The 16,288-nt window shown below is 39.9% G+C and overlaps 1 protein-coding gene across 1 annotated transcript in view; it reads left to right on the top strand.

Moving 5' to 3' along the window:
- Nucleotides 1–5,667, top strand: part of LOC134796307 (CCR4-NOT transcription complex subunit 3) — a 34,381-nt gene extending 28,714 nt beyond the window's left edge. The window contains exons 14-16 of the mRNA XM_063768391.1: nucleotides 720–845; nucleotides 1,573–1,782; nucleotides 3,387–5,667. Coding sequence (XP_063624461.1) covers nucleotides 720–845; nucleotides 1,573–1,782; nucleotides 3,387–3,485 — 435 coding nt within the window. The 3' untranslated portion in view covers nucleotides 3,486–5,667. The remainder of the gene's footprint in view (nucleotides 1–719; nucleotides 846–1,572; nucleotides 1,783–3,386) is intronic.
- Nucleotides 5,668–16,288: the final 10,621 nt, after the last annotated feature.

Below are 16,288 nucleotides of genomic sequence, written 5' to 3'. Positions count from 1 at the left end.
GGGGTCGCGCCGCTCGGCCCGCTACCTCTCAACTCGGTAACTACACATCTCTCTATCTAACTCGGTAACTACACATCCCGCCGCTACTCGGGGTCGCGCCGCTCGGCCCGCTACCTCTCAACTCGGTAACTACACATCTCTCTATCTAACTCGGTAACTACACATCCCGCCGCTACTCGGGGTCGCGCCGCTCGGCCCGCTACCTCTCAACTCGGTAACTACACATCTCTCTATCTAACTCGGTAACTACACATCCCGCCGCTACTCGGGGTCGCGCCGCTCGGCCCGCTACCTCTCAACTCGGTAACTACACATCTCTCTATCTAATTCGGTAACTACACATCCCGCCACTACTCGGGGTCGCGCCGCTCGGCCCGCTACTTCTCAACTCGGTAACTACACATCTCTATCGACTCATCATCATCGGGTCCTGAGGGCCTACCGCGAACCACGTTCGACGTGTTGCCTCTCTATCGCACTTACGTACGAATTTACAAGTGCGACAGAGAGGCAACACGTCGAACGTGGTTTGTGGTAGGCCCTCTGGTCATGGACGGTTTTGACCATGACCTAGTCGCTTTCAGGTGACTGACGTAGCCTATTTTAGCAGTGAATGTAGGGCATTGTAATGCCACAATCATTGCAAGTTAGCATTCCAACAACATTTTAGTAATAAAAGGTCGAAAAAGAAACTTAACAAATTTTGTGTGTAATTCCAGGAGCACCAGCTACAGTTCCAGATGATGGAGGCGTCGTTCTACCACATGCCGCACCCCAGCGACTCGGAGCGAGCGCGACACTACCTGCCCCGCAACATCTGCCAGACTCCACAGTACTACAACCAGGTGTGTGTTTAGTTTAGGCAGAGTTAACCCTTTGAGCGCCAAACGTTAACCGACGCGCTACAGCTCAATATCAATCTTAGTGCATTACGGCAAGGTTCACAATGACCCGCCGCGTATGATAGGCGTGGCGTTCATAGGATTGAGCACACAATGAGATAACAATATGCTCAGAGCCCTCAAATGTTCTAAATATTTGCCTGTTCCTTACTCATTATCTTGTACAGGTAGTGGCGTTCATAGGATTGAGCACACAATGAGAACAATATGCTCAAAGCCCTAATCAAATGCTTTAAATATTTGACTCATTATCTTCTACAGGTAAAAGCCTCCCCCCGTTTATTTCAATCATTTCTTTCAACCGCTGTTATATTTCTCTGTCAATCTATACTTTAAATACGAACAGATACTTTTTCAAATTGAAAAAGCGAATATCAGCTGCTGCTTTAACGCACGACCTGGCGTAACAACACTATATTTAACCGCACGTTGTTGCCGCGCGTAGTAAATAGAGTCTGTGCGGAAAGAGAAGAGTCGTAGAATATATGGGCCCAATACATTCCAGACTCTTCTTTTTCCGAACAGACTAACAGGCTTACATACCTTGAAAAGTGCACGACTAACAAATAATAGTTCTGTTTCTGCAATCGCCGCCAAGCTCTGCCAAATTTTGACTTAAGATTCTGAAGTTCTTCGAAAAACTTACTATAACCTTATGTTAACATTGCAGGTGGTAGTCCCGCACTCAGACAGCGTGGAGTTCTTCCAGCGACTATCGACAGAGACTTTATTCTTCGTGTTCTACTACATGGAGGGCAGCAAGGCGCAGTACCTGGCCGCCAAGGCGCTCAAGAAGCAGAGCTGGCGGTTCCACACCAAGTACATGATGTGGTTCCAGCGACACGAGGAGCCCAAGCTCATCAACGAGGAGTACGAGCAGGTACGTACATGTACAAATGTCTGTGCCACGCCTGGCAACTGTCAGAGACGACTGAAGGACCAAAGCTGGCTCCACACGCTCCACACCAAGTACATGATGTAGTTCAAGCGGCACGAGGAGCCCAAGCTCATCAACGAGGAGAACGAGCAGGTACGTACATGTATGACATGTCTGTGCCAATCCTGGCGACTGTCAAGAGACGACTGAAGGACCAGAGCTGGCTCCACACGCTCCACACCAAGTACATGATGTAGTTCAAGCGGCACGAGGAGCCCAAGCTCATCAACGAGGAGTACGAGCAGGTACGTACATGTACAAATGTCTGTGCCAATCCTGGCGACTGTCAAGAGACGACTGAAGGACCAGAGCTGGCTCCACACGCTTCACACAAAGTACATGATGTAGTTCAAGCGGCACGTGGAGCCCAAGCTCATCAACGAAGAGTACGAGCAGGTACGTACATGTACAAATGTCTGTGCCACGCCTGGCAACTGTCAGAGACAACTGAAGGACCAGAGCTGGCTCCACACGCTCCACACCAAGTACATGATGTAGTTCAAGCGGCACGAGGAGCCCAAGCTCATCAACGAGGAGTACGAGCAGGTACGTACATGTACGACATGTCTGTGCCAATCCTGGCGACTGTCAGAGACGACTGAAGGACCAGAGCTGGCTCCACACGCTCCACACCAAGTACATGATATAGTTCAAGCGGCACGAGGAGCCCAAGCTCATCAACGAGGAGTACGAGCTGGTACGTACATGTACGACATGTCTGTGCCAATCCTGGCGACTGTCAGAGAAGACTGAAGGACCAGAGCTGGCTCCACACGCTCCACACCAAGTACATGATGTAGTTCTAGCGGCAGGAGGAGCCCAAGCTCATCAACGAAGAGTACGAGCAGGTATGATGTAAAAAGCCGGGTCCACACAGAGCGAGCATACGCGCGAGGCAATTTCCTCGTGCACAAAACTGCCGGTGGAGCCCGTGGGCTGTCCCGTACAAACGCATTTTATTTCCTATTTTGCGAGTTTTATTTTTCGGTATTTAAAGCAGGCGATTATTTTTGTGTGCATATTTTTGACCATTTGTAATAGAAAAGGAAACTTTTACCTGCAAATATTTAGAAAATTCGCGTTTGTACGGCACAAACGGTAGACAATTTCAAGGAATGCTCCCGGTGTAGACGTGCCTCGCGCGCGCTCCGAGACCGAGGCGCGTCTACACCGGCAGTTTTGTGCGCGAGGATATTGCCTCGCGCGTATGCTCGCTCTGTGTGGACTCGGCTAATCGCTTAACCTTCGAAGCTTTAACTCCGCAACTAACCCAATATCAATCTACATTCCAGCAAGGTTCACAATGACGCACCGCGCACGATAGGCGTTTCATTTCATTCGATTTTAAAACAGTTCTATTTTCTAATACCATTGATTGCAATTTGATAATTATATAAAGTAGTTGAACGGCTAACCTGTAGTAAATTCATTTCTTTAGAAAATAATAATTACACATGTTTTTTCAAAGCCTCCCAAAAATATTAGATGACCCTCTTCCGACCTCTTTTCTTATATTTTTTTACAAAATGTAATTATATATATTCCAGGGCACGTACATCTACTTCGACTACGAGAAGTGGGGCCAGCGCAAGAAGGAGGGCTTCACGTTCGAATACAAGTACTTAGAGGACCGAGACCTGAACTGAGCCCTCGAGGTGTGCGACAGAGACAGTAGCGCAACAACCCGTGTCTAGTGCAATGGTGCAGGAGTCTAACTCCACAGAACGGTCGGTTCGGTTCGTTCCTAGTTTCAATTTGCAACTTTTTATGGACACTAAAAAGTATGAGTAACATTTGAAATAGTCACAATCACTGACGACGCTAGCGTCGCCGTATCGCGGATTCCGTTGCGTCAGTATTTTTTATATTTCTCAGTAGAGTAAGTTAAGTATTTCTGTGATGAATTTTCCAATAATGAAAAAAAAAAGATGGTAATGTCTGATTTTTTAATTAAGTAAACGTTGAATCGATCTGTTGTAAAATAACTTTGCACGCTGGCAGTTTGTATTATTGTTGTACACGGTTTTTTGTATCGAATTTGCATGTGAACGAAGTAAGCGAAAGATATCATGTGATGCAACTAGCTTCCGCCGTTGGTCGGTTATTATAGATAACAATGTGATATTGATATAGGGACCCCGGGCTTACAGCGCTGCGTCTGCGACATGGCTCCTCCACTAGACTCGCGACTAAACATGTTATTGTAGTCTTCAGTTCCGAGCTCAAAGCCTAGCCGTGATAAACCCAATGACGTATTCGGTTTTCACAGCTACGAAAAAAGGTTATAAAATAGTTTTATAGCCTTTTTTGCCGAGCTCAAACATTTAGACATCACAATTAGGAAAACGCTAGGTGAATTATGTTGTCTAGGCTACCTTTAGATTTAGTACCTAACTCGACCCGCTCAGTGGGACCCGTATAGTTATAGAACATCCGTAGTATAATGAGGCCCATGACGCACCCGCAGCGCCGCGGCATCACCGAGCAACTAAATAATATGCTAGTCGTAGTATTCAACAACAGTGTGCCTATTTAGGTAAGTCAGTTATAACCTGCCGCAGAGCCCGGGGTGTTTGATTTATTAACTTGTGTATAGTCGCCTAGGGGAGGCGAGGCTCGACCGCATGTCGGCCTCGCGCCGCTCGAGCGGTAAAGCTGGCTTTGCGACCGCGCGGTGTCTCCTCCCTACTGTCAGGCGGTGCCATCCACTGAAGATATCGTGTATCGAGTTTTTTTACATTACGAGGCGAAATTTTATACTATCGGCGAAAAAACGTATGAAATTTAACATTCCAACGTTTATGTAAAAGACCCAGTCGACTGGCACGTTCAGAAACTAATTTACTTTTCACCTTGAGTACGTTTTTTGTACTGCTCGGGAAAACTTTCTGAACGTTCCGTACGTGACGTTACGCGAAGTCGACACGTGTGGATGGCGCCGCGCTGACGGCCCCGATACATAGCAATAAAGGCCGCGCGGCCGCCTAGCTGTAAGACATCCAGTGTGATTCATTACATAGAAATAATACACTTTTTCACCGCCCATTGTGAAATTTAATAAAAAGAAACCTATGTGATTTGTACATTTAATTTTAATTAGTGCATTTAAATTGAACAAAAGTATATAAATTGTGTAAGAGCATTGTATGTAAATCACTGCCACGATTGTATTATATTCGGATAATTAGAATTATCGTCGGTTTAATTTGTACTTATTTATTTGTGATAAATTATTTGTATGCGTCAGACACTCGGGGGGGTGGGGGTGGGGGGTGAGACAGTGTATTATTGTCGACTGCCGGCCGCGAGCCTTGTCGTCGACCGTACATCTGACCGCTGTACGTACGGGGCTCTCCCAGAATTGTTGCACTTGCCTTGCGCGAACATTGAAGCCTTCCGTCTCGTTCCGTGTGAGTTGTGTGAGGGTGGTTGTTGCGCGGAGCTGCGCCGGACCGGACCGGACCGGACCCGGACCGGATCCCGCCGGACCGGACCGGACGGCGGCGAGCGGACGCAGCGCGCGATCTCGTTTATTCCGTGCGTGATGTTGATAGTTTTCACTTTTGTAAAAAGTCTATCGTGAGAGCAGTTGAAAATGTGGTAAATAATAATTTAAAAAATTATCTGTACAGTTCTATTTGTATAGAAATAATAAATAACGATTAAAAAAATTTAAAACAATGTTGTGATTTCTTCTAAACGGTTAAGTTAAGTGCGCGGGCGTCGTTTACAGGCGCGGCGCTTTTTGGCATTTCTTTTCTTATTTATTTTTTTATTGAAAGAGATGACTGTTTATTTTGTAGAATAAACTGTAAGAAACCATTTTAACATTTTGTTTGCTTGAGAATCTCTCTGATTCCCGATTCGTCTTCGTCAACAATTATTTTATGACTAATTGATCACCTGGCTGTGGTCCTCTATTTGAATTATTTGCTTTGACGAGACATTTTTATTGATTTTTTTTCTGGTTGATTTTACCAACAATTTTCACGCTGAAGTAATGTAGTCTTATACGTGATATTGAATCCTAAAGCAAATATATACAATGCAGCAACTATCATATAAAATTCATTTTTATCTACAACATTTTTCGTAGACAAAATTTTCTATAATTATCAATATTAATAATTTAGAACACTAGAAATTACTCTTTGCAATAAGTATACCTCCTAAGACCCAGAGTCATATTTGCAGTTTTTAATTTGGAACCTTTTATTCCATTAAAGTTCAAAATTCGATTTTAGTTTGTTATTTTTAAAGGAACTCAGGACTTAGGAGGAACGTAGCCCTGATAAGCTTTGCTGGGACTTGTATTCTTCGGATAAAAGTGGTAAGTATAAAAAGATCTACGGATAAAAATCAGTTGGTGTGCCTGATCTTTTAGCACTGTCGCTGTTTTAGGATATCATTAGGACTCTACATGAATAGTAACAATGTGCTAACAATAAGATAAACTACCCAATGATTAGCAACTGATTGATTGAGAAAGATTGTGTAAGGACTGTAAGGTATCTAACTACAACGACAAGTACATGCAGCACCTCTATTTCGTCAGGTGACAACCAAAACTCACTAATTATGTACTAAACAAATAATAATCAAAAATCAACCTTATTTAGGTATTAATATGGTTCACTATGGTTATTAGCCTTTTCGACGCTATATCAAACAAAAACTGTTACTCGGACCACCACCGAAGTGTCCTAACTTAAATTGAACTTTATTCATATGCACATAGAACGTAGGTCTATTTTGCTCTGTGGTTAGTGACGGATAATCCGATTTTGGCTTAGAGAATATAACCAAACGGAGTGGTCATGAACAGGCGTTCCCCTCTGTCGAAAATAGGCGGCCAATGGTCAACCTCATGTCAATCACATGTATGGACTGACGTTTATCTGACATGGCTATGTTTACGTTACGTATACATTTGATGTGCCCCTCCCCCGCAAAAAATGGCAGACTATTTTGTACCGAAAATGATAGACATGGCGTCTCCGTTGGTTATATTCATAGATATATGATATACTTAGATGACGCCTCAGCGAGCTGTCACTGTTGCCACTTTTGTTTAGTGTACGATTAACAATTTAACACCACCTTGCTGTAGCCATGTCGATAAAGTCATATCGACATTTCTTGCAATTTTAATTTTACTTCAAAGGTTTAACGATACCTAAAATGAACAAAAACGCTTTTATTCTTTATTGTGGTTATCAGATCACAATTTTATCGTCACGCCCCAGCAGGGAACGAAGGGAAAGTTCAGATAATTAATTAAAATACATAAATTCCTACTAAAATATGTGTTCCGCAATAATTTAATTATTTTATTATATTCTAATATATTTATTATTCATTAGCATTTCAATTATGTTTATGTTTAACGAAGATATTGCAGCTTCAATTAATAGCTATTTCGTTCCGCTGTGTAGCGTTTATCGATATATAACATGATTAAAATCGACTTTTCACATCCCTAAAAGTGCACACATACACGTTTTTACGCACACATACACAGCCTGGATGCACCAAAAAAGGCAACACTTTGATTTGAAGTACATCTTGTCACCAGTATAGTTGTCCTTTTTTGACAAACGGCATTTTTAAAAGAGCGAGGAGAGAGAAATGATACTAGTTGCTGCGCCGTCAAAGAGAACAGAAAACGTTGGGGCCTTGGTTATATTCTCTAAGGTTTTTGGCGTTAGACCTTTGGTGCGGATTTATCCGTCATTAGCGTAGAAAGGTTAACTTGTGTTAGTTTTAGTTGTCACTTGACGATTTAAAAACGTTATATATTTTCAGAAAGTTGACGTTTATTTTATACTAACCCTGCCAGATAATTGGCTAACCCCCTTATTCATAAAACTACGGTCCTGATTTAGTTAAATTATATTTTCACCACCAGCTCGGAAAGGCTTACTTTGCACTTAAAAACGGATAGCAAAGTTGCACTTTGCTATCAGTAATTCACATGTGAGGCAAAAGTAATCAAATGCAAATTTTGAGTTGTTTTCTTATGTTTGCTGGTAGAATTGACTATTAAATGATGATTTTGAATGATAAATATTTAATAACATGCATTTGAATATGATTTTGTTTATTTGCTTCGGGTTGGTGTGGTGAAAAATTTTGTGTTTCACTCGGGGACAAATTTTGTTTAACCCTCGTGCTTTGAAACCCTCGCAACGCTCAAGATTCCATTTTTCGAACCACTCGCTACGCTCGTGGTTCAATTTTGGAATATTTCGCTTGCTCGGGTATCAATATTAGGACGAGCGGTTAAACGACAACTTTGCCCCCGAGTGAAACAAATAACTATTTACCCTTTCTTACAAATGCATAAGTCAAAATGACAGATAAAGACAACCGATTATTATTAGCTAATTGATGCTTGTAGCGCGTTTATGAATAAGGGGGCAAGTCTTCAGTACGGTTACCATCAGTTTGTCACTGACATAAACGCCGTCGAGAACGTAATTTACTTTCTATACATCTCGCTCGCACTCACATATTAGTGCAAACGGGACGCTACACAGCGGAACGAAATAGCTATTAATTGAAGCTGCAATATCTTCGTTAAACAAACTGATGGTAACCGTACTGCTCATGGAACTAACTACCTACTATTGAACAAAGTGAGGAAGTATACAATATGAGAAACTAAACCATTATCAGGCGTGGCTCACTCCGCGATTTAAGTCACTCACAAGTACATCCGTTCCACACCACCCATATAACCATTCCAGTCGCAGAATCACAAAGTGGTAACTAAATGTCAGATGTGTCGTAACAGAGTCCACACAATGTGTCTAGAATTGTTTCGAAACAAAGTGTCGTCGCCGTGTCTACACTTTTCCGTAACAAGGTGTCGACACATTTGTGTGCACTTTGCGTGCGGTTTGCGACTAAATCTGACAGCAAATTTGTGACAGCAAATGTCAATATAAAATACCTCTTGAAAACCAAGGATTGTCAAACTACTATTAGTGTCTCGTGTGCTCGTAATTCTAGTAAGTCATCATGGGCAATGCAAATGATAATAATCGACCGAAACCATATAAACACCCAACACCCGTCAACCTTTTACAGAAAAGTTTTTAAAGAAATTCAATAAGCTACTTAGGTCAGGCAACGAATGCTCCAAAAGTTGTAGAGGGAAATGCTCGGAACACAATTTTTGACTCCGTAACTCGGTTTGACAAGTTAGGAGGTGAACATATCAAAAGTCCCCGGCCGTAGCCCTTGAGCGGGGGGGAGAGAGGGGGCTTTGAAGGTCCCATTTTCCCGTTTTTCGATTATATCTCGGAAACTATGCATCTCAGCGACATGGCCACTTATACAAAATGAAAGTTAATTTAATTTGTTACAAGTTTATTCAATCAATTTTTTCGATATGTTGAATAGTTTTTGAGATATCCGCTCTTGAAAGTTTATTTAGGGCTCAATTTTATCTTGATATATCTATATCAGTGAAGGTGCTAGGCCGTGTTTGGTATCGTTTTCGTATAAATCTGGGGTGCTGAATCCATTTAAGATATCACATTGACACCATTCCATGAAATAAAAATAAATCTTTTTAGGGTTCCGTACCTCAAAAGGAAAAAACGGAACCCTTATAGGATCACTCGTGCGTCTGTATGTATGTCCGTCTGAATACACAAAATAGTTCTTTACCTATAGATGACAGGAAAACCTATTAGAAATGTGCAGTCAAACGCGAGTCCGACTCGCACTTGGCCGGTTTTTTTGAAACTCTTCTTGACGCTTAACCGCTGAACCGATTTCGTTGAAATTTGGTATAGAAATAGTTTGCGTCCCGGAACAGGACATAGGATAGATCTTATAACCAAAATCATCTTTTGAAGGTGTGAAAAGTGGCGTGGAAATTTGTACGGGAAATCAATAACCGCTGAACCGATTTATATGAAATTTGGGATGGTCTACATCTTTGATTTAGTTAAAAATGATGAAAAAACATGACTTCAAACCTAAACTTAAACAGTATTAACTTCAAGAAGTCAATTCTGAATTCCCCCCTACACCTCATTTCACACCTTTAAAGGATGATTTTTGAGATAACTTATTATATCCTGTCTCGGGACTCAAAATATATGTGTACCAAATTTAAATTAAAACTGTTCAGCAGTTTAAGCGTGAAGAGGAGTTTAAAAGAAAGTATTTTAATAAGTTTATTTGTTTTTACTTCGGAATGGTGTCAATGTGATACCTTAACTAAATTTGGTACTGCGAATTTATACGAAAACGATACCAAACATGGCCTCGTAGCTTTACTGTTATAGAAGTCAAAATAAAATTGAGAGCCCTAAATTCTTATTACTTGGCCAAACTTGTGTAGAAGGAAAAGGTAAAATAAAAGTCTTCGGCAGGAATATAAGACACAAATAATTTTTTTTTTTGCTTTACTATTTCATTCATCAAATATAAACATACCTTGATTATACTATTCTAGTGAGATCCTCATAGATAAACAAAAACATTTACTTAAAAAATTACAAGGTCGAAATGTCACGGAACTTGTGAGAGTAATATGTGAAAAATATAAACTTTTATGACAAAAAAAATCTGGACACAATTTAAGAATCACCCAATTGCGTCGAGGAATCATCTGTATTTTTGCTTGTTTCATTACCTCCTCGCTTCTTTTTTGTCCTTTGTATTCTGTAGCAATTTGTTAGATCTGAAAATAAAGATAACTTGCGTCGTCACGGATGTCGATTTATAGGTTTTAGGGAGTGCAGAATTCGAAAACGATGATCATTTTATAATCCAAGATGGCGGCTACGTATTTTGTCATAAAAGTGGAATCCAAAATAGTCATCATTTTCGAAATCTGCGCCCCCTAAAACCTATAAAACGATATCCATGACGACTTTTATGACATAGTGCATTGCCGCCATTTTGAAATTGAAAATGTTATCATTTTCGAAATCTGCGCCCCCTAAAACCTATAAAACGACATCCATGACGACTTTTATGACATAGTGCATGGCCGCCATCTTGGAATCCAAAATAGTCCTCATTTTCGAAATCTGCGCCCCCTAAAACCTATAAAACGATATCCATGACGACTTTTATGACATAGTGCATTGCCGCCATTTTTAAATTGAAAATGTTATCATTTTCGAAATCTGCGCCCCCCAAAACCTATAAAACGACACCCATGACGACTTTTATGACATAGTGCATGGCCGCCATTTTGGATTCCAAAATGGTCATCATTTTCGAAAGCGCGGCCCCCTAAAACCTATAAAACGACATACATGACGACTTTTATGACATAGTGCATGGCCGCCATCTTGGAATCCAAAATGGTCATCATTTTCGAAATCTGCGCCCCCTAAAACCTATAAAACGACACCCATGACGACTTTTATGGCATAGTGCATGGCCGCCATTTTGGATTCCAAAATGGTCATCATTTTCAAAATTGGGGCTTCCTAAAACGTATAAAACGACATCCATGACGACTTTTATGACACAGTGCATGGCCGCCATTTCGGATTCCAAAATGGTCATTATTTTCGAAATCGGCACTCCCTAAAACCTATATATCGACACCCATCTCGACTTTTATGACAAAGTGTTTTGCTACCATCTGCATGCAAGACATTTCTATTATTTTTACGTACAAAAATGGCCCCCTGTCAACTTTCAATCGAGATTTAATCGATAATTTATTCGATTAATATTCAGATTAATTCAATTTCAATCTATGTTAGGTCGACTAAACTAATCGCGATTAAAATTTGAGAATTAACTTTTTTTATTCCATTAATTAGTCGAATAAACAGTTAATCGATTAATGCCCATCTCTGACCACGGCATTTTTACACTTTGAGAATATCTGAAAACAAATCAACACAAGGAGCCATTTTGCAAATCCAGTAACATACCAGTAACTTTGTTATTACTTTTGACAGCGCGTGTCATGTGTCAACACAGAGTCGACACAAAGTCGAAACATTGCAACTACTTTGTGACTGCAATATTTCTCAGCCTTAAACCATATTTATACATCATAATTAACAAGTTTCGTAGTATGTAAAGCGTTATTTCTGTTATTTAAGTATAGTATACGCATCGAAGTACTAAAAATGCTTCAAATAATATAGTTATGAACACAGGCACTGAGAAGTAAACAATTTCATTTCCGGCTAAACTAAAACAATGTGGTGGCGCGTTGATTATATTACACTTAGTTTATCAAATCACTCGAGCAGTTTAATTCCCCATAATAATTTAAGTCATATTGTAATATAAATGCAAACAATATATAATTACGTCTTGTAATCCGTTTTAGAGATGGCGTATTAATGTCACTTATTTTTATTTAAGTATTTTTCCATCTGACAGTTTCCATTTGACAGGAACAAAATGAACGAATGAACGAATGATTTTGGCATAAAGTAGTCGCAAACCCGAAACAATGTGTGCACACGGCGACCACACTTTATGTCACTTTGTGTCATGTGTCGACCCTTCCCCATTTCTGGTAACTGTGTCGACACGGCGACGACTCTGCGACTGGAATTGTGACCGAAACAGACGGTGTCGACACAAGATGTGTCAACACCGCGTCGTAACGGCGACTGGAAATGGTTGTATGGGCAATTTTGGTGGCTAGCCATAAGCCGCGCGTGGCGCTGTCGCCACCTAGCGGCCATATTTGTCCTGATCGTAACAGACGCGTTTTGTTAGAGTGAGTCTTCTGTACCTAGTACTATTATTTATTCTGTGCCATTATCAAATACATTAACCATGTTGATAATTCAATAACATTGTTCTGTCCATCATTATCAAGAGTCCCATACAACCATTTCCAGTCGCCGTTACGACGCGGTGTTGACACATCTTGTGTCGACACCGTCTGTTTCGGTCACAATTCCAGTCGCAGAGTCGTCGCCGTGTCGACACAGTTACCAGAAATGGGGAAGGGTCGACACATGACACAAAGTGACATAAAGTGTGGTCGCCGTGTGCACACATTGTTTCGGGTTTGCGACTACTTTATGCCAAAATCATTCGTTCATTCGTTCATTTTGTTCCTGTCAAATGGAAACTGTCAGATGGAAAAATACTTAAATAAAAATAAGTGACATTAATACGCCATCTCTAAAACGGATTACAAGACGTAATTATATATTGTTTGCATTTATATTACAATATGACTTAAATTATTATGGGGAATTAAACTGCTCGAGTGATTTGATAAACTAAGTGTAATATAATCAACGCGCCACCACATTGTTTTAGTTTAGCCGGAAATGAAATTGTTTACTTCTCAGTGCCTGTGTTCATAACTATATTATTTGAAGCATTTTTAGTACTTCGATGCGTATACTATACTTAAATAACAGAAATAACGCTTTACATACTACGAAACTTGTTAATTATGATGTATAAATATGGTTTAAGGCTGAGAAATATTGCAGTCACAAAGTAGTTGCAATGTTTCGACTTTGTGTCGACTCTGTGTTGACACATGACACGCGCTGTCAAAAGTAATAACAAAGTTACTGGTATGTTACTGGATTTGCAAAATGGCTCCTTGTGTTGATTTGTTTTCAGATATTCTCAAAGTGTAAAAATGCCGTGGTCAGAGATGGGCATTAATCGATTAACTGTTTATTCGACTAATTAATGGAATAAAAAAAGTTAATTCTCAAATTTTAATCGCGATTAGTTTAGTCGACCTAACATAGATTGAAATTGAATTAATCTGAATATTAATCGAATAAATTATCGATTAAATCTCGATTGAAAGTTGACAGGGGGCCATTTTTGTACGTAAAAATAATAGAAATGTCTTGCATGCAGATGGTAGCAAAACACTTTGTCATAAAAGTCGAGATGGGTGTCGATATATAGGTTTTAGGGAGTGCCGATTTCGAAAATAATGACCATTTTGGAATCCGAAATGGCGGCCATGCACTGTGTCATAAAAGTCGTCATGGATGTCGTTTTATACGTTTTAGGAAGCCCCAATTTTGAAAATGATGACCATTTTGGAATCCAAAATGGCGGCCATGCACTATGCCATAAAAGTCGTCATGGGTGTCGTTTTATAGGTTTTAGGGGGCGCAGATTTCGAAAATGATGACCATTTTGGATTCCAAGATGGCGGCCATGCACTATGTCATAAAAGTCGTCATGTATGTCGTTTTATAGGTTTTAGGGGGCCGCGCTTTCGATAATGATGACCATTTTGGAATCCAAAATGGCGGCCATGCACTATGTCATAAAAGTCGTCATGGGTGTCGTTTTATAGGTTTTGGGGGGCGCAGATTTCGAAAATGATAACATTTTCAATTTAAAAATGGCGGCAATGCACTATGTCATAAAAGTCGTCATGGATATCGTTTTATAGGTTTTAGGGGGCGCAGATTTCGAAAATGAGGACTATTTTGGATTCCAAGATGGCGGCCATGCACTATGTCATAAAAGTCGTCATGGATGTCGTTTTATAGGTTTTAGGGGGCGCAGATTTCGAAAATGATAACATTTTCAATTTCAAAATGGCGGCAATGCACTATGTCATAAAAGTCGTCATGGATATCGTTTTATAGGTTTTAGGGGGCGCAGATTTCGAAAATGATGACTATTTTGGATTCCACTTTTATGACAAAATACGTAGCCGCCATCTTGGATTATAAAATGATCATCGTTTTCGAATTCTGCACTCCCTAAAACCTATAAATCGACATCCGTGACGACGCAAGTTATCTTTATTTTCAGATCTAACAAATTGCTACAGAATACAAAGGACAAAAAAGAAGCGAGGAGGTAATGAAACAAGCAAAAATACAGATGATTCCTCGACGCAATTGGGTGATTCTTAAATTGTGTCCAGATTTTTTTTGTCATAAAAGTTTATATTTTTCACATATTACTCTCACAAGTTCCGTGACATTTCGACCTTGTAATTTTTTAAGTAAATGTTTTTGTTTATCTATGAGGATCTCACTAGAATAGTATAATCAAGGTATGTTTATATTTGATGAATGAAATAGTAAAGCAAAAAAAAAAATTATTTGTGTCTTATATTCCTGCCGAAGACTTTTATTTTACCTTTTCCTTCTACACAAGTTTGGCCAAGTAATAAGAATTTAGGGCTCTCAATTTTATTTTGACTTCTATAACAGTAAAGCTACGAGGCCATGTTTGGTATCGTTTTCGTATAAATTCGCAGTACCAAATTTAGTTAAGGTATCACATTGACACCATTCCGAAGTAAAAACATATAAACTTATTAAAATACTTTCTTTTAAACTCCTCTTCACGCTTAAACTGCTGAACAGTTTTAATTTAAATTTAGTACACATATATTTTGAGTCCCGAGACTGGAGATAATAAGTTATCTCAAAAATCATCCTTTAAAGGTGTGAAATGAGGTGTAGGGGGGAATTCAGAATTGACTTCTTGAAGTTAATACTGTTTAAGTTTAGGTTTGAAGTCATGTTTTTTCATCATTTTTAACTAAATCAAAGATGTAGACCATCCCAAATTTCATATAAATCGGTTCAGCGGTTATTGATTTCCCGTACAAATTTCCACGCCACTTTTCACACCTTCAAAAGATGATTTTGGTTATAAGATCTATCCTATGTCCTGTTCCGGGACGCAAACTATTTCTATACCAAATTTCAACGAAATCGGTTCAGCGGTTAAGCGTCAAGAAGAGTTTCAAAAAAACCGGCCAAGTGCGAGTCGGACTCGCGTTTGACTGCACATTTCTAATAGGTTTTCCTGTCATCTATAGGTAAAGAACTATTTTGTGTATTCAGACGGACATACATACAGACGCACGAGTGATCCTATAAGGGTTCCGTTTTTTCCTTTTGAGGTACGGAACCCTAAAAAGATTTATTTTTATTTCATGGAATGGTGTCAATGTGATATCTTAAATGGATTCAGCACCCCAGATTTATACGAAAACGATACCAAACACGGCCTAGCACCTTCACTGATATAGATATATCAAGATAAAATTGAGCCCTAAATAAACTTTCAAGAGCGGATATCTCAAAAACTATTCAACATATCGAAAAAATTGATTGAATAAACTTGTAACAAATTAAATTAACTTTCATTTTGTATAAGTGGCCATGTCGCTGAGATGCATAGTTTCCGAGATATAATCGAAAAACGGGAAAATGGGACCTTCAAAGCCCCCTCTCTCCCCCCCGCTCAAGGGCTACGGCCGGGGACTTTTGATATGTTCACCTCCTAACTTGTCAAACCGAGTTACGGAGTCAAAAATTGTGTTCCGAGCATTTCCCTCTACAACTTTTGGAGCATTCGTTGCCTGACCTAAGTAGCTTATTGAATTTCTTTAAAAACTTTTCTGTAAAAGGTTGACGGGTGTTGGGTGTTTATATGGTTTCGGTCGATTATTATCATTTGCATTGCCCATGATGAGTTACTA

This window comes from Cydia splendana, chromosome 13 (genome assembly GCF_910591565.1).
Source record: "Cydia splendana chromosome 13, ilCydSple1.2, whole genome shotgun sequence".
Classification (NCBI taxonomy): Eukaryota; Metazoa; Arthropoda; class Insecta; order Lepidoptera; family Tortricidae; genus Cydia; species Cydia splendana.
This window is presented reverse-complemented; position numbering and strand designations above follow the sequence as displayed.